The 20,106-nt window shown below is 46.4% G+C and overlaps 1 protein-coding gene across 6 annotated transcripts in view; it reads right to left on the reverse strand.

The window, feature by feature from the left end:
* The window catches only part of AP1S2 (adaptor related protein complex 1 subunit sigma 2), a 123,246-nt gene that overhangs the window by 52,537 nt on the left and 50,603 nt on the right, over nt 1-20,106 (reverse strand). The window contains exon 5 of one of the 6 annotated variants that reach the window (XM_044283729.1): nt 2,768-3,071. The exons of the other annotated variants lie outside the window; for them this stretch is intronic. Coding sequence (XP_044139664.1) covers nt 3,036-3,071 — 36 coding nt within the window. The 3' untranslated portion in view covers nt 2,768-3,035. Of the gene's footprint in view, nt 1-2,767; nt 3,072-20,106 lie in introns of those variants that run through there. 6 annotated transcript variants of the gene reach the window in all.

A 20,106-nucleotide genomic window follows, 5' to 3' on the forward strand; every position in this document is an offset into this window, starting at 1 on the left:
TCTTATGTAGGAGCTAATTTTTTGCGGGATGAGGTGACTGCTTTATTGGTACCATTTTGTGGGACATACGCCTTTTTGATCACTTCGTGTTGCTCTTTTTGAGATGTAAGGTGACAAAAATGGCTTTTTTGACACAGTTTTAATTTTTTATGCTGTTTATCGTACAGGGTGGATCATGTGATATATTTATAGAGCCGGCCGTCACAGACGCGGTAATACCAAATATGTCTATTTATTAATTTTTTCCTATTTTTAATAATTTTTTAAATTACTTAATTGGGGAATTTTTCTTTTTTTTTTTTACATGTGAAATATTATTTTTATTTTTTTATAAAACACTTTCTTTTTTTTCCTTTTTTTTACACTTTGTGTCCCCCATAAGGTCATACAAGACCTCTGGGGGACATTTGACTAAAAAAATAAAATAATAATTTCACTATTAATTTCTCCTGTAACTGGGGCTGACATAGTAGCCCCAGTTACAGGGGAAATACACCCCCCAGAGAGGCTGTACTGTGCTGTACAGCCTCAGTGCAGGGCTGATTGTGTATGCAGCTATCTAGAAGGCAGGGACACCTGGGAACTGTCCCTGCCTTCTCTCTGCGTTGCCCTGCTGTCACTGACAACGATTAGCGTAAAGCTGCAATCTCTGAATAGACGTTCAAGAATGTCCATTCAGAGTTAAACATCCACCCATAGGACGTTTATATCCTATGGGCGGAGGTGAAGTGGTTAACAGAGACCTCCACAGCGACTGCCCCATTAACAGTGACTGCCACAGTACTCCGCTTCCATAACAGTGTCCACCACTGTACCCCGCCCCTTTAACAGTGACCTCAACAGAGCTTCATTCCCTTAAAATGTGACTTCCACAACACCCCACCCCATTAACAGTGAGCTCTACAGCACCCCGCCCCTTAACACTGACCTCCATAGCTGAACGTCCCCTTAACTATGACCTCCACCGTTCCACAGTGCCCGCCCCTTTAACAGAGACCTCCACAGCGGCCACCCCTTTATTAGTGACCTCCACAGTACCCCATCTCCTTAACAGTGATTTCCACAACACCCCGCCCCCTTAGCAGTGGCCTCTACAGCAATCTACCCGTTAACACTGACCTCCATAGCGGACCGTCCCCTTAAGCTGTGACATTCACAGCAGCCTGCCCCTATGGTAGCCAGAGGTCCGGTTTTAGGCCGGACAGTCCGGCTTTCAGACTCCCTGGCCTCCGTCCGGCACAGGGTCTGGACGGACGCAGGGATGTCCTTTTGAACAGCTCACTCTCAGACAACAGCATTGTGCTGTCTGAGTGTGAGCTGCAGGGAGAAAGTCGCCATCCCTCCCACCCCTGCAGCTGACAGAAGTTTAGTTTTATCTTCATTTTTTTCAATCCCCGTCGGCTGCGGAGTGGGAGGGGCGTGGCCTAACTGGATAGGAGGCGTGGCTTATTGGGTGGGGTTTTAACATATGTCTTTTGAGGGTGGCCTGAATGGCCACCGTACCTGCCCCCTGAACTGTGACCTCTACAGCACTCTGCCACTTAAAGGGGTTATGCAAGTAATTTTTTTGTTCTTTCTATGTTCCTAACTAGGCAAATGTAACAGCTTTCCAATTAACTCACTTTATCTCCAGTGGCTGGTTTCTCAGATTTCACTGAGGGTCACATGACCTGTGATGTCAGCTTCTCTCTCCCTGCTCTGATAAAGGTTGTTTACAAGCCTGTAAACGAGATGTCACTGTGCTGGACACGCCCCCCATTACTGCCGTCTACTCTCTGCTAGGATTCTTAACCCCTTCAGCTGCACACACTGGGTAGCTCTGCAGGCAGTAGGGAGACAATGCTGGTCACTGGAGCTGACAGACTAGAGAGAGCATTGCACAAGAAGGTAGGGGGAAGATCCTGTGTGTATTAGCAGTGTCATTATATAAGTGGGACATGTAGTTCTACACTTACAAGTTGCTGTTGATTCTCCCAGCACTCAGGGCAGCTCTTGTATCCACTCCCTTAGCAGTGTCATTATACAGCTTGGACTTGTAGTCCTACACATACAACATGCTGCAGAGTCTCCCGGCAGGCAGACATGTCACTCAGGGCATCTCTTGTATTCACTCCCTTAGCAGAGCAGGGGGAGGGGCAGAGATTGTTTTTATTGCATGTAAACAAACGGCCAGAAGAGAACCAGGGAAATGATGAAATATATATTTTTTTCTTTGCATAAAACTTGATTAGCTCAGTTATATATCAGAATTTCAGTGCTATGTTATTTTTTTTCATAACTCGGGCAACCCCTTTAACAGTGTCACCCACAGCGCCCTGCCCCTTTAAAGCTGACCTACAGCAGTGAAGAAAAATGGCTGAGTTGTTATGGAAACCTGGTGTAAAACTGTGTTTATGTGGAGACTAAGGGCCTGCGAGCTACTATTGGCTGATAAGGGACATGTGACCATGTGTATGGGAGTTGGGTAATGAAGAGAAAGACCTGCAGGTTTCTATTGGCTAATGTAGGTCATGGGATGTGCAATATGTGCATTTTTTGGGAATATCTCAGGAACAGTATATCCTAGAGAGCTGAGACCTGGTCTAAAACCTTCCCGGACACCTAATGTACCCGTGTGCCAAATTTCGGGATTTCGTAAATGTGACGGTGGGGATTCCTTTAGCAGACATACACACACACAAAAACACAAATACATATATATACACACACACACAGGTATACATATATATATATATATAAAAAAAAATGCATGACAGTAAAGACAAAAATAACTAAATGAACTATATTATAAATTAACTTTTTGTTAAATCAATGAAATATACCGATATGAAGTTAAGCAACGGGTAACACAATAGCAGAAAATACAACTCACGGGTTCATTCAATTACAGATGAAACGAATGCACAAAGAAACAAAGAACATATAAAAATAAGAAATACTGCTCTCAGCTAGACGGATGTTTTCACCATTTCAAGGACAAGATGAATCCCATTCAAAGTCGTCTGATACTCTGCATGCATGAGGAGTGCGGTCATTTAATACACTGGCACATTAAAGTACTCATGTCGGGGCTACAAAAGAAATGCAAGTTCAAATTCAACATCACTCAGGGGCGAATGATACACAGCTAAAGACTTGCCGAAAGAAAATCACCGGGACACTATGAATCATTAGTGGCTACTGGATGAGCCAGCATGATTGAGGAGAAAGGGTTAAGTTCATTTGATTGATTGATGTTAATAGGATTGATTAACAAGAGGTGTTAGGATATGGGCAGACGTGTTTGGCCGAACATGTGGTGACCAATGGCCTCATGATCCCAAAGGTAATACCTCAGTTTTACTTGCAAAACTGTGTGGTCTTTGGTGACCAAACTGTTGCTGGGCTTTGGCCACACGTTCAGACACCGCAACGTCTGCACATATCCTGGATTTCATGAACACTCCCTTTCCTAAACACATTATAACTGCAAATTATATATCCCTAGCATAAGGATTACAAATGTAATGCTGGATGACAGGCCGAACTGGATAGACAAATATCTTTTTTCGGCCTTATGTACTATGTTACGATGTACGTAAGGTATATATAGGATAAAAGTAAACTGAGTGTCCATGCTACTGTGCAAATGCAATACAGAAAACATGGTGTACTTTTCTATCATTACAACGATATATGAAGGTGCCTTTTTTTATTTTTATAGAAGCTTTATTTGCAGATGTAGCCGCACTAAATTGACTGTTGAACTGTTACGAAAATGAAATTTAAAATTGAAACTACAGTTGTGTGAAATGACAAACTGACAAGGGCAATAAAGTAAAAACTTCAGACTGCTGCAAAACTTGTCAAGCAGTTATAGCTCAGGCAAATATGTAAATGATTACAGATGTGGTGTGGTTAGACACTGGATCTTGCCACAAAAGGGTGTAAAAGTGCTTTCCCCACTGTCCTATAAAAAAGGCGCTCAGAGGCTACTTTTGGGTAGTGTACCTTCTGGTGAGAGAGACAAATGACTGCTAGACATGCCTCTACAACACACAGGAAGATATTTTGACTAGCTAACAGTCTTTGAGACTGAGAAAAGCAGGCTGGTCATTTCAACGAATTGCCTGGTATCTAGGCTGTTCTGATCTAGCTATTAGGTGTTTGGAGCAGTGGTTAAGTGAGAGCACATAGACACAGTGAACAGGCTCCAGTCGTCCCAGACAGGCCACCAGTTGAGAGGATCATTTGATCAGCTGACAAGCAGGAGCAGCTCCCACAGTTTTGCTGTCCACCATCCAGACACAGATGGCACCTTCATTACACCCCTGTCTCTGGTGGTGAGTGCTTTAATACTGCCTTTGCTGTGGAGCGACACACTGCTCCAACTGGGCAGCCATCACATACAACATTCGGTCACCCCTTGTAGTGATAGGAGGGACACTACCAGCTCAGTGATATGTGCAGGACATCCTGTGGCCCCATGTGTTGCCTCTCATGACTTCCAACAACCAATTTTTTAGCAGGATAATGCTCATCCACAAAGAGCAAGGGATTCCCAGGAATGTCTCTGCCAGATTGCAACGCTTCCTTAACCTATCCGGTCACCATATTTATCGCCAATTGAGCATTTATGGGACCGGCTGGGATGCCAGCTTTAGCAATCTATGAGTGTGCAGGATCTACAGGCCCAGCTGTAACATATGTGGGGAAATGTGCGGCAGGATACCATACAGAACCTGTATGCCTCCATTCCCAACAGTATCTCATCTTGTGTCCAGGCTAGAGGTGGCCCAAAAGGGTCCGAGAGCCTCCTTTCAATTGCACAGTTTCCACCAATAAACTTGTCCTCTCGCTCTAATATTGTCATTACTTACATATATCATCTTTACATTCACGCTTAGAAAGTTTCATTCAATCCCAACAAATTCTTGGTGCGTTATTTTTTTTTTGGTCAATGAGTATACATCTGTAACCCAGTTTGCACTGAATTATTTTATTGCTCACTTGCTTCTGAAATACAAAAATATCAACTTTCTAAATGGTCTTCACTACCATTTAGTTTCTGCAGATTGTGTCCTTCACCTAGCTGCTGGTGTTGCTGAATCTGACATGTCTGTAATGCCAATTTCACAAGAGCGTGTTCACTGCGTGTGGAAGTGTGATTTCTCATAGTGATCTCTCCTCCTGTGACAGGACTGCTCGGCATCATGATTCATACTGCTGTGTGTTTCTGCTTGACATCGGCTGTAATGATCTGTACTGATAGCATTATCTGAGTACAAATCATTATAGTAGAGATCGGGCACAGACACAAAGCATTAGAAATAATTATAATGCTGTGCAGTTGTGTCACAGGAAACGTGTCCAGTTCGGGAAATTACCCTCCCACACCGAGCATGTTTTTCGCAGTGGACATGCTCGTCTGAAACTGCCCTAAGTATTTGAGATAGCAGCAGGGAGGGGGAGGATGTTGGACACAGCAGATGTGTGTGGAGAGGGGAGAAAGAATCTAAGGAGGGCAGGAGGAAGACAGCAGCATCCTGGAAACAGATGAGATTAATTGTTTACAGCACAAACTTCCAGGTTGTGGGCGTAGATAAGCAGCAACCACAACACTTCCCATAGTGCTGTGCGCTGCAAGATCAGCCACAAATGAAAAATGCCTACTACACCCTTTCCAGGACTTACAACTCTGCCCACTACACCCTCCATCATCCCGTTGCTGCCTCCTCCTAATGTTTCCTCCCATCGATTTGACAAGCAGTGGAATCTGCCTTCCCCGATTGTGGATTGAGAGCATCGACCAACCCAATCCAAGATCACATGGGTCTGACAACACGACCAATCAGACGGAGATTCTGACAGAGGATCATGGGAGGACTGGTCATGATGTCAAAGGAAGTACAGAGAGCGCAGTCAGATGACTGTCCCCATCTCTGGAGTGAGACAGAAAAAGTAGCTCAAATACATTAGTAAATTGCAGGGCCTGGCAGGGGAAGCACAGGGAAAAATTTATACTCTAATAACCCCTTTAATGACTTCCTGCATAGGTGACCACTCCATCTATGCATATAATCGGTACAATATTCATGGTCACTAGTGCTGGTCATTATTTATTTATTTTTTGCCATTTCTGTGATTCTAAGTGATAACGGAAGTACAGGTCCTTCTAAAAAAATTAGCATATTGTGATAAAGTTCATTATTTTCTGTAATGTACTGATAAACATTAGACTTTCATATATATTTTAGATTCATTACACACAACTGAAGTAGTTCAAGCCTTTTATTGTTTTAATATTGATGATTTTGGCATACAGCTCATGAAAACCCCAAATTCCTATAAAAAAAAATTAGCATATCATGAAAATGTTCTCTAAACGAGCTATTAACCTAATCATCTGAATCAACTAATTAACTCTAAACACCTGCAAAAGATTCCTGAGGCTTTTAAAAACTCCCAGCCTGGTTCATTACTCAAAACCGCAATCATGGGTAAGACTGCCGACCTGACTGCTGTCCAGAAGGCCATCATTGACACCCTCAAGCAAGAGGGTAAGACACAGAAAGAAATTTCTGAACGAATAGGCTGTTCCCAGAGTGCTGTATCAAGGCACCTCAGTGGGAAGTCTGTGGGAAGGAAAAAGTGTGGCAGAAAACGCTGCACAACGAGAAGAGGTGACCGGACCCTGAGGAAGATTGTGGAGAAGGACCGATTCCAGACCTTGGGGGACCTGCGGAAGCAGTGGACTGAGTCTGGAGTAGAAACATCCAGAGCCACCGTGTACAGGCGTGTGCAGGAAATGGGCTACAGGTGCCGCATTCCCCAGGTCAAGCCACTTTTGAACCAGAAACAGCGGCAGAAGCGCCTGACCTGGGCTACAGAGAAGCAGCACTGGACTGTTGCTCAGTGGTCCAAAGTACTTTTTTCGGATGAAAGCAAATTTTGCATGTCATTCGGAAATCAAGGTGCCAGAGTCTGGAGGAAGACTGGGGAGAGGGAAATGCCAAAATGCCTGAAGTCCAGTGTCAAGTACCCAGAGTCAGTGATGGTCTGGGGTGCCATGTCAGCTGCTGGTGTTGGTCCACTGTGTTTTATCAAGGGCAGGGTCAATGCAGCTAGCTATCAAGAGATTTGGGAGCACTTCATGCTTCCATCTGCTGAAAAGCTTTATGGAGATGAAGATTTCATTTTTCAGCACGACCTGGCACCTGCTCACAGTGCCAAAACCACTGGTAAATGGTTTACTGACCATGGTATTACTGTGCTCAATTGGCCTGCCAACTCTCCTGACCTGAACCCCATAGAGAATCTGTGGAATATTGGGAAGAGAAAGTTGAGAGACGTAAGACCCAACACTCTGGATGAGCTTAAGGCCGCTATCGAAGCATCCTGGGCCTCCATAACACCTCAGCAGTGCCACAGGCTGATTGCCTCCATGCCACTCCGCATTGAAGCAGTCATTTCTGCAAAAGGATTCCCGACCAAGTATTGAGTGCATAACTGAACATAATTATTTGAAGGTTGACTTTTTTTGTATTAAAAACACTTTTCTTTTATTGGTCGGATGAAATATGCTAATTTTTTTAGATAGGAAATTTGGGTTTTTATGAGCTGTATGCCAAAATCATCAATATTAAAACAATAAAAGGCTTGAACTACTTCAGTTGGTGTGTAATGAATCTAAAATATATGAAAGTCTAATGTTTATCAGTACATTACAGAAAATAATGAACTTTATCACAATATGCTAATTTTTTTAGAAGGACCTGTATTTCCCATGACAACATGGCTTCGGAGCCAAGTAGAGCTAAATGTCTGGCCAAAACCGAAATTTAGGCTTCTAGTAGCAGATATTAAACGGGTTTTCCAAGTGTTTTTTTTTTTTACTGATGACCTATCCTCTGGATTTGTCATCAGTATCTGATCTGTGGTGGTCTGGCAACTGAAACCCTCGCCGATCAGCTGTTTGAGAAGGCAGCAGCACTGGCAGTAGCCTTCTCCAGCTTGGTCACGTGGCCTAGGCGCAGCTCAGCACCATTGAAGTGAATGGGGATGAACTGCGATACCAAGCACAGCCGCTATACAATGTACAGTGCTTTGCTTGGTGAGCACACAGAAGGCCGCCGCGCTACTGTGGATGCCGGTGCTTTCTCAAACAGCTAATTGGGGGGGGGGGGGGGGGGTGTCCTGGGTGTTGGACCTTCACCGATAAGATACTGATAACCTGTCCAAAAAACAGGTCATCATTAGAAAACACTTGGGAAATCTCCGCTTGTGTTAGATATCAGTGGTAGTCCACAATCACAGATTGCTTAACAAATGTGGCAGAAAACAATTTTGACTGGATTAACCCTTTCTTCGGTGGTTCCTATTTGAAGAAGAGGACACATTTCTGTTCCCTTGCGTCTCTCTTTATAAAGTTACTGGTAATTGGGTTGCCAATAAAAGCCGATGAAGTATGAAAGGGCAGGAGAGAAAAACTGTGAAATGTCATCCCTGTATCTTCTGATGCCATCAAGCAGCCGGTGGCCTGTAACATACAGTTTTCTTCTACAAAACAATATATACTGTGAAACCATAAAAAAGAAGAAATCTGACTTTTCTAAAGGTCAGTACAATGGTATAAATAGCATAAAATCAATACGTCTTGCCAGCTGGGATAGGAATGACAAAAGGTTGAGATATAGGATACGTACAATGATTTCCCACTATTGGCAATTTCCACCAGAAATGAACTACAGAAGCCGTGAACATATGGCAATGAGAAATATATCACACAAATCCCATCATTTATGTCTAAATGACATGGCGTGCAACTGTTTTCCACTCCTGGATTCACGATAGCATTGCTCATTCCATTACCATAATAATGATGTTTTTTTCTAAAGCTGCTGCTTCTAGAAAATGATCCGAGTCAATGATAATAGCCAGTTAACCCGCTGCCTAATGTAACAGAAGAGGCATCATTCACTTAGGCTCACAGCCCTTACTATGGAGACGGCTGAGGAACATCAGTAATCCATCTTCACAGAGGTTTCTCCAAGGTTACCTTCTAATATATTTGGGTTTGCCAAAGAGTCCTCTGCTCCATAAGAAGCTACAATACCTAACCTTTGTTATATGTGAAAACTACTAAATCAAGTTAATTCATGCAGCATCCATCACCGATAGAAGCCAGGCCCTAGCTACTATGTCTTGTGATCAAAGCTTTCAAGTAGAGTTGAGCGAACACCTGGATGTTCGGGTTCGAGAAGTTCGGCCGAACATCCCGGAAATGTTCGGGTTCGGGATCCGAACCCGATCCGAACTTCGTCCCGAACCCGAACCCCATTGAAGTCAATGGGGACCCGAACTTTTCGGCACTAAAAAGGCTGTAAAACAGCCCAGGAAAGAGCTAGAGGGCTGCAAAAGGCAGCAACATGTAGGTAAATCCCCTGCAAACAAATGTGGATAGGGAAATGAATTAAAATAAAAATTAAATAAATAAAAATTAACCAAAATCAATTGGAGAGAGGTTCCATAGCAGAGAATCTGGCTTCCCGTCACCCACCACTGGAACAGTCCATTCTCAGATATTTAGGCCCCGGCACCCAGGCAGAGGAGAGAGGTCCCGTAACAGAGAATCTGTCTTCATGTCAGCAGAGAATTAGTCTGCATGTCATAGCAGAGAATGAGGCTTCACGTCAGCCACCACTGCAACAGTCCATTGGCATATATTTAGGCCCAGCACCCAGGCAGAGGAGGGAGGTCCCGTAACAGAGAATCTGTCTTCATGTCAGCAGAGAATTAGTCTGCATGTCATAGCAGAGAATGAGGCTTCACGTCAGCCACCACTGCAACAGTCCATTGGCATATATTTAGGCCCAGCACACACACAGGCAGAGGAGAGAGGTCCCGTAACAGAGAATCTGGCTTCATGTCAGCAGAGAATCAGTCTGCATGTCATAGCAGAGAATGAGGCTTCACGTCAGCCACCACTGCAACAGTCCATTGGCATATATTTAGGCCCAGCACACACACAGGCAGAGGAGAGAGGTCCCGTAACAGAGGATCTGGCTTCATGTCAGCAGAGAATCAGTCTGCATGTCATAGCAGAGAATCAGGCTTCACGTCAGCCACCACTGCAACAGTCCATTGTCATAAATTTAGGCCCAGCACCCAGGCAGAGGAGAGAGGTCCCGTAACAGACAATCTGGCTTCATGTCAGCAGAGAATTAGTCTGCATGTCATAGCAGAGAATGAGGCTTCACGTCAGCCACCACTGCAACAGTCCATTGGCATATATTTAGGCCTAGCACACAGGCAGAGGAGAGAGGTCCCGTAACAGACAATCTGGCTTCATGTCAGCAGAGAATCAGTCTGCATGTCATAGCAGAGAATGAGGCTTCACGTCACCCACCACTGCAACAGTCCATTGGCATATATTTAGGCCTAGCACACAGGCAGAGCAGAGAGGTCCCGTAACAGACAATCTAGCTTCATGACAGCAGAGAATCAGTCTGCATGTCATAGCAGAGAATGAGGCTTCACGTCACCCACCACTGCAACAGTCCATTGGCATATATTTAGGCCTAGCACACAGGCAGAGCAGAGAGGTCCCGTAACAGACGATCTGGCTTCATGTCAGCAGAGAATCAGTCTGCATGTCATAGCAGAGAATGAGGCTTCACGTCAGCCACCACTGCAACAGTCCATTGGCATATATTTAGGCCTAGCACACAGGCAGAGGAGAGAGGTCCCGTAACAGACAATCTGGCTTCATGTCAGCAGAGAATCAGTCTGCATGTCATAGCAGAGAATGAGGCTTCACGTCAGCCACCACTGCAACAGTCCATTGGCATATATTTAGGCCCAGCACCCAGGCAGAGGAGGGAGGTCCCGTAACAGACAATCTGGCTTCATGTCAGCAGAGAATCAGTCTGCATGTCATAGCAGAGAATGAGGCTTCACGTCACCCACCACTGCAACAGTCCATTGGCATATATTTAGGCCCAGCACCCAGGCAGAGGAGGGAGGTCCCGTAACAGAGAATCTGTCTTCATGTCAGCAGAGAACTAGTCTGCATGTCATAGCAGAGAATGAGGCTTCACGTCAGCCACCACTGCAACAGTCCATTGGCATATATTTAGGCCCAGCACCCAGGCAGAGGAGGGAGGTCCCGTAACAGAGAATCTGTCTTCATGTCAGCAGAGAATTAGTCTGCATGTCATAGCAGAGAATGAGGCTTCACGTCAGCCACCACTGCAACAGTCCATTGGCATATATTTAGGCCCAGCACACACACAGGCAGAGGAGAGAGGTCCCGTAACAGACAATCTGGCTTCATGTCAGCAGAGAATTAGTCTGCATGTCATAGCAGAGAATGAGGCTTCACGTCAGCCACCACTGCAACAGTCCATTGGCATATATTTAGGCCCAGCACACACACAGGCAGAGGAGAGAGGTCCCGTAACAGAGAATCTGTCTTCATGTCAGCAGAGAATTAGTCTGCATGTCATAGCAGAGAATGAGGCTTCACGTCAGCCACCACTGCAACAGTCCATTGGCATATATTTAGGCCCAGCACACACACAGGCAGAGGAGAGAGGTCCCGTAACAGACAATCTGGCTTCATGTCAGCAGAGAATTAGTCTGCATGTCATAGCAGAGAATGAGGCTTCACGTCAGCCACCACTGCAACAGTCCATTGGCATATATTTAGGCCCAGCACACACACAGGCAGAGGAGAGAGGTCCCGTAACAGAGAATCTGTCTTCATGTCAGCAGAGAATTAGTCTGCATGTCATAGCAGAGAATCAGGCTTCACGTCACCCACCACTGCAACAGTCCATTGGCATATATTTAGGCCCAGCACCCAGGCAGAGGAGGGAGGTCCCGTAACAGAGAATCTGTCTTCATGTCAGCAGAGAATTAGTCTGCATGTCATAGCAGAGAATGAGGCTTCACGTCACCCACCACTGCAACAGTCCATTGGCATATATTTAGGCCTAGCACACAGGCAGAGGAGAGGTTCATTCAACTTTGGGTAGCCTCGCAATATAATGGTAAAATGAAAATAAAAATAGGATTGAATGAGGAAGTGCCCTGGAGTCCAATAATATATGGTTATGGGGAGGTAGTTAATGTCTAATCTGGACAAGGGACGGACAGGTCCTGTGGGATCCATGCCTGGTTCATTTTTATGAACGTCAGCTTGTCCACATTGGCTGTAGACAGGCGGCTGCGTTTGTCTGTAATGACGCCCCCTGCCGTGCTGAATACACGTTCAGACAAAACGCTGGCTGCCGGGCAGGCCAGCACCTCCAAGGCATAAAAGGCTAGCTCTGGCCACGTGGACAATTTAGAGACCCAGAAGTTGAATGGGGCCGAACCATCAGTCAGTACGTGGAGGGGTGTGCACACGTACTGTTCCACCATGTTAGTGAAATGTTGCCTCCTGCTAACACGTTGCGTATCAGGTGGTGGTGCAGTTAGCTGTGGCGTGTTGACAAAAGTTTTCCACATCTCTGCCATGCTAACCCTGCCCTCAGAGGAGCTGGCCGTGACACAGCTGCCTTGGCGACCTCTTGCTCCTCCTCTGCCTTGGCCTTGGGCTTCCACTTGTTCCCCTGTGACATTTGGGAATGCTCTCAGTAGCGCTTCTACCAACGTGCGCTTGTACTCGCGCATCTTCCTATCACGCTCCAGTGCAGGAAGTAAGGTGGGCACATTGTCTTTGTAGCGTGGATCCAGCAGGGTGGCAACCCAGTAGTCCGCACAGGTTAAAATGTGGGCAACTCTGCTGTCGTTGCGCAGGCACTGCAGCATGTAGTCGCTCATGTGTGCCAGGCTGCCCAGGGGTAAGGACAAGCTGTCCTCTGTGGGAGGCGTATCGTCATCGTCCTGCCTTTCCCCCCAGCCACGCACCAGTGATGGACCCGAGCTGCGTTGGGTGCCACCCCGCTGTGACCATGCTTCATCCTCATCCTCCTCCACCTCCTCCTCATCCTCGTCCTCCTCGTCCTCCAGTAGTGGGCCCTGGCTGGCCACATTTGTACCTGGCCTCTGCTGTTGCCAAAAACCTCCCTCTGAGTCACTTCGAAGAGACTGGCCTGAAAGTGCTAAAAATGACCCCTCTTCCTCCTCCTCCTCCTCCTCCTGGGCCACCTCCTCTTCCATCATCGCCCTAAGTGTTTTCTCAAGGAGACATAGAAGTGGTATTGTAACGCTGATAACGGTGTCATCGCCACTGGCCATGTTGGTGGAGTACTCGAAACAGCGCAACAGGGCACACAGGTCTCGCATGGAGGCCCAGTCATTGGTGGTGAAGTGGTGCTGTTCTGTAGTGCGACTGACCCGTGCGTGCTGCAGCTGAAACTCCACTATGGCCTGCTGCTGCTCGCACAGTCTGTCCAGCATGTGCAAGGTGGAGTTCCACCTGGTGGGCACGTCGCATATGAGGCGGTGAGCGGGAAGGCCGAAGTTACGCTGTAGCGCAGACAGGCGAGCAGCAGCAGGATGTGAACGCCGGAAGCGCGAACAGACGGCCCGCACTTTATGCAGCAGCTCTGACATGTCGGGGTAGTTGTGAATGAACTTCTGCACCACCAAATTCAGCACATGCGCCAAGCAAGGGATGTGCGTCAAATTGGCTAGTCCCAGAGCTGCAACGAGATTTCGCCCATTATCACACACCACCAGGCCGGGCTTGAGGCTCACCGGCAGCAACCACTCGTCGGTCTGTTGTTCTATACCCCGCCACAACTCCTGTGCGGTGTGGGGCCTGTCCCCCAAACATATGAGTTTCAGAATGGCCTGCTGACGTTTACCCCGGGCTGTGCTGAAGTTGGTGGTGAAGGTGTGTGGCTGACTGGATGAGCAGGTGGAAGAAGAGGAGGAGGAAGCCGAGAAGGAGGAGGTGGCAACAGGAGGCAAAGAATGTTGCCCTGCGATCCTTGGCGGCGGAAGGACGTGCGCCAAACAGCTCTCCGCCTGGGGCCCAGCTGCCACTACATTTACCCAGTGTGCAGTTAGGGAGATATAGCGTCCCTGGCCGTGCTTACTGGTCCACGTATCTGTGGTTAGGTGGACCTTGCCACAGATGGCGTTGCGCAGTGCACACTTGATTTTATCGGATACTTGGTTGTGCAGGGAAGGCACGGCTCTCTTGGAGAAGTAGTGCCGGCTGGGAACAACATACTGTGGGACAGCAAGCGACATGAGCTGTTTGAAGCTGTCTGTGTCCACCAGCCTAAATGACAGCATTTCATAGGCCAGTAGTTTAGAAATGCTGGCATTCAGGGCCAGGGATCGAGGGTGGCTAGGTGGGAATTTACGCTTTCTATCAAATGTTTGTGAGATGGAGAGCTGAACGCTGGCGTGTGACATGGTTGAGACGCTTGGTGACGGAGGTGGTGGTGGTGGTGTTGGTGGTACATCCCCTGTTTGCTGGGCGGCAGGTGCCAACGTTCCTCCAGAGGCGGAGGAAGAGGCCGAGGCGGCAGCAGCAGAATAGGCCGAGGCGGCAGCAGCAGAAGAGGTAGCAGGGGGAGCCTGAGTGACTTCCTTGGTTTTAAGGTGTTTACTCCACTGCAGTTCATGCTTTGCATGCAGGTGCCTGGTCATGCAGGTTGTGCTCAGGTTCAGAACGTTAATGCCTCGCTTCAGGCTCTGATGGCACAGCGTGCAAACCACTCGGGTCTTGTCGTCAGCACATTGTTTGAAGAAGTGCCATGCCAGGGAACTCCTTGAAGCTGCCTTTGGGGTGCTCGGTCCCAGATGGCGGCGGTCAGTAGCAGGCGGAGTCTCTTGGCGGCGGGTGTTCTGCTTTTGCCCACTGCTCCCTCTTTTGCTACGCTGTTGGCTCGGTCTCACCACTGCCTCTTCCTCCGAACTGTGAAAGTCAGTGGCACGACCTTCATTCCATGTGGGGTCTAGGACCTCATCGTCCCCTGCATCGTCTTCCACCCAGTCTTGATCCCTGACCTCCTGTTCAGTCTGCACACTGCAGAAAGACGCAGCAGTTGGCACCTGTGTTTCGTCATCATCAGAGACATGCTGAGGTGGTATTCCCATGTCCTCATCATCAGGAAACATAAGTGGTTGTGCGTCAGTGCATTCTATGTCTTTCACCGCTGGGGAAGGGCTAGGTGGATGCCCTTGGGAAACCCTGCCAGCGGAGTCTTCAAACAGCATAAGAGACTGCTGCATAACTTGAGGCTGAGACAGTTTCCCTGGTATGCATGGGGGTGATGTGACAGACTGATGGGGTTGGTTTTCAGGCGCCATCTGTGCGCTTTCTGCAGAAGACTGGGTGGGAGATAATGTGAACGTGCTGGATCCACTGTCGGCCACCCAATTGACTAATGCCTGTACCTGCTCAGGCCTTACCATCCTTAGAACGGCATTGGGCCCCACCATATATCGCTGTAAATTCTGGCGGCTACTGGGACCTGAGGTAGTTGGTACACTAGGACGTGTGGATGTGGCAGAACGGCCACGTCCTCTCCCAGCACCAGAGGGTCCACTAACACCACCACGACCATGTCCACGTCCGCGTCCCTTACTAGATGTTTTTCTCATTGTTATGGTTCACCACAACAACAAATATATTATTTGGCCCAATGTATTGTATTCAAATTCAGCGGGATATAAATTTGAGGCCTAGTATTTAGGCGCTGGGTGACCGGTATGGATTTAGTGACAGAATTAGACTTGGAAATGCACAGAAGCGTGTGTGTGAAGTTATTCTGAATGACCCTATGTGCACCTTCAATATGATCTACCCTTTTAGGGATAGATTTCAAATAGCTCTGATATAGCAGAAACGACTAAATTATGAAATTGCTAAATTGGGAATTGTATTTCAACCCAGAACAAAAAATGTGCTTTGACGGACACTAAATAACTTTCCCAGCCACAACAGGACAGCGGTAACGAGAGATTTAGCGGGATATAAATTTGAGGCCTAGTATTTAGGCGCTGGGTGACAGGTATGGGTTTAGTGACAGAATTAGATTTGGAAATGCACAGTAGCGGGTGTGTGAAGTTATTCTGAATGACCCTATGTGCACCTTGAATATTATATACCCTTTTAGGGATAGATTTCAAATAGCTCTGATATAGCAGAAACCACTAAATTATGAAATTGCTAAATTGGGAATTGTATTTCAACCCAGAACAAGAAATGTGCTTGAACGGACACTAAATAACTCGCCCAGCTACAGCACTAAGGACAGATTTAGCGGGATATAAATTTGAGGCCTAGTATTTAGGCGCTGGGTGACAGGTATGGGTTTAGTGCCAGAATTAGACTTGGAAATACACAGTAGCGGGTGTGTGTGAAGTTATTCTGAATGACCCAATGTGCACCTTGAATATTATATACCCTTTTAGGGATAGATTTCAAATAGCTCTGATATAGCAGAAACCACTAAATTATGAAATTGCTAAATTGGGAATTGTATTTCAACCCAGAACAATAAATGTGCTTGAACGGACACTAAATAACTCGCCCAGCTACAGCACTAAGGACAGATTTAGCGGGATATAAATTTGAGGCCTAGTATTTAGGCGCTGGGTGACAGGTATGGGTTTAGTGCCAGAATTAGACTTGGAAATACACAGTAGCGGGTGTGTGTGAAGTTATTCTGAATGACCCAATGTGCACCTTGAATATTATATACCCTTTTAGGGATAGATTTCAAATAGCTCTGATATAGCAGAAACCACTAAATTATGAAATTGCTAAATTGGGAATTGTATTTCAACCCAGAACAAGAAATGTGCTTGAACGGACACTAAATAACTCGCCCAGCTACAGCACTAAGGACAGATTTAGCGGGATATAAATTTGAGGCCTAGTATTTAGGCGCTGGGTGACAGGTATGGGTTTAGTGCCAGAATTAGACTTGGAAATACACAGTAGCGGGTGTGTGTGAAGTTATTCTGAATGACCCAATGTGCACCTTGAATATTATATACCCTTTTAGGGATAGATTTCAAATAGCTCTGATATAGCAGAAACCACTAAATTATGAAATTGCTAAATTGGGAATTGTATTTCAACCCAGAACAAGAAATGTGCTTGAACGGACACTAAATAACTCGCCCAGCTACAGCACTAAGGACAGATTTAGCGGGATATAAATTTGAGGCCTAGTATTTAGGCGCTGGGTGACAGGTATGGGTTTAGTGCCAGAATTAGACTTGGAAATACACAGTAGCGGGTGTGTGTGAAGTTATTCTGAATGACCCAATGTGCACCTTGAATATTATATACCCTTTTAGGGATAGATTTCAAATAGCTCTGATATAGCAGAAACCACTAAATTATGAAATTGCTAAATTGGGAATTGTATTTCAACCCAGAACAAGAAATGTGCTTGAACGGACACTAAATAACTCGCCCAGCTACAGCACTAAGGACAGATTTAGCGGGATATAAATTTGAGGCCTAGTATTTAGGCGCTGGGTGACAGGTATGGGTTTAGTGCCAGAATTAGACTTGGAAATACACAGTAGCGGGTGTGTGTGAAGTTATTCTGAATGACCCAATGTGCACCTTGAATATTATATACCCTTTTAGGGATAGATTTCAAATAGCTCTGATATAGCAGAAACCACTAAATTATGAAATTGCTAAATTGGGAATTGTATTTCAACCCAGAACAAGAAATGTGCTTGAACGGACACTAAATAACTCGCCCAGCTACAGCACTAGGGACAGATTTAGCTGGATATAAATTTGAGGCCTAGTATTTAGGCGCTGGGTGACAGGTATGGGTTTAGTGCCAGAATTAGACTTGGAAATACACAGTAGCGGGTGTGTGTGAAGTTATTCTGAATGACCCAATGTGCACCTTGAATATTATATACCCTTTTAGGGATAGATTTCAAATAGCTCTGATATAGCAGAAACCACTAAATTATGAAATTGCTAAATTGGGAATTGTATTTCAACCCAGAACAAGAAATGTGCTTGAACGGACACTAAATAACTCGCCCAGCTACAGCACTAAGGACAGATTTAGCGGGATATAAATTTGAGGCCTAGTATTTAGGCGCTGGGTGACAGGTATGGGTTTAGTGCCAGAATTAGACTTGGAAATACACAGTAGCGGGTGTGTGTGAAGTTATTCTGAATGACCCAATGTGCACCTTGAATATTATATACCCTTTTAGGGATAGATTTCAAATAGCTCTGATATAGCAGAAACCACTAAATTATGAAATTGCTAAATTGGGAATTGTATTTCAACCCAGAACAAGAAATGTGCTTGAACGGACACTAAATAACTCGCCCAGCTACAGCACTAAAGACAGATTTAGCGGGATATAAATTTGAGGCCTAGTATTTAGGCGCTGGGTGACCGGTATGGATTTAGTGACAGAATTAGACTGGGATATGGCCAAAAAATAAACAGACTATTGCTGGTTAAATGCACTTGGTGTGACAGCTTCACCCTGATGTAGGCTTTAGCCAAAAAACAACCACACCATTGAGGGTTAAATGCACTTGGTGACAGGCGCAGCTTGCCCCTGATTTAGTATATGGCCAAAAAATGAACAGACTATTGCTGGTTAAATGCACTTGGTGTGACAGCTTCACCCTGATGTAGGCTTTAGCCAAAAAACAACCACACCATTGAGGGTTAAATGCACTTGGTGACAGGCGCAGCTTGCCCCTGATTTTGTATATGGCCAAAAAATGAACAGACTATTGCTGGTTAAATGCACTTGGTGTGACAGCTTCACCCTGATGTAGGCTTTAGCCAAAAAACAACCACACCATTGAGGGTTAAATGCACTTGGTCGCAGCTTGTGCTGGCGCACCACAAGACACAAAATGGCCGCCGATCACCCCAGAAAAATGTGACTGACAAACGGTCTGGGCAGCCTAAAAACAGTGAGCAATTGAGGATCAGCAGCTCAATGATCCACAGCTGCAGATCGATCAGTTAATCAAGTCCTTTGGAGGAGTTAATCTGCCTAATCTCGCCCTACTGTCGCAGCCGCAACCTCTCCCTACGCTAATCAGAGCAGAGTGACGGGCGGCGCTATGTGACTCCAGCTTAAATAGAGGCTGGGTCACATGGTGCTCTGGCCAATCACAGCCATGCCAATAGTAGGCATGGCTGTGATGGCCTCTTGGGGCAAGTAGTATGACGCTTGTTGATTGGCTGCTTTGCAGCCTTTCAAAAAGCGCCAAGAAAGCGTCACAGAAGCGCGAAGAAAGCGACGAACACCGAACCCGGACTTTTACGAAAATGTCCGGGTTCGGGTCCGTGTCACGGACACCCCAAAATTCGGTACGAACCCGAACTATACAGTTCGAGTTCGCTCATCCCTACTTTCAAGGAAAGCTGTCATCACATACCTGTAACTAAAGCCACCTGCTTCGCTAGATCTGCACTTGTCACCAGTTTCTAAAGCTGTTTGTCGCTTCTCGTGCCTCCAATTCTGAGAAATAAGTGTTTTTATGTTGTGTAAATTAGCTTATTGGTCCAACAAGGGCATTGTCGTTGCATCCAGAGGCTTTACTCCGTTTTCTATGACAGCTGTGCCCCCCCACCTCTTTGACTGACAGGGCCAGGCGGTCTGTACTCACGCCTGGACCTGAAGTCTCACGCCAGAGCGTTTGGTGCCTGAGCAGCACATGGATAGAGATCTCCATGTACTGAGGTTGTGCCATACATACGCCCACCGATCTCCAGCCATGTACTGCTCATGCACCAAACACACTGCCGCAAGACTTCAGGGCCAGGCGTGAGTACAGACTGCCTGGCCTGAGGGTAGGTCATCGGCATCTAATCGGTGGGGGTCAAACATCTGGGACTCCCTCCGATCAGCCGTTTGAGAAGTAACACCACGGCCTTCCCTCAGCTCACCAAGCACAGCGCCGTACATTTTATAGTGGTTGTGCTTGGTATTGCAGCTCAGCCCCATTCACTTCAATGGGGCTGAGCTGCCCCTAGGCCGCGTGCATGGGCGGATTGGCCATAGACCCCACAGGGAAACTTCCCTGAGGGCCGTCAGCCAGGTCCATAAAGATCTGATGCTCTCAGCATTAATTAATGTAGGCATAATTTTGCACTGCACTGTGGTAACTGGTTCTGCTGGAGCGGTATTTTGTTCTGC

The sequence above is a fragment of the Bufo gargarizans genome, chromosome 3, assembly GCF_014858855.1.
Source record: "Bufo gargarizans isolate SCDJY-AF-19 chromosome 3, ASM1485885v1, whole genome shotgun sequence".
In the NCBI taxonomy this organism is placed as follows: Eukaryota; Metazoa; Chordata; class Amphibia; order Anura; family Bufonidae; genus Bufo; species Bufo gargarizans.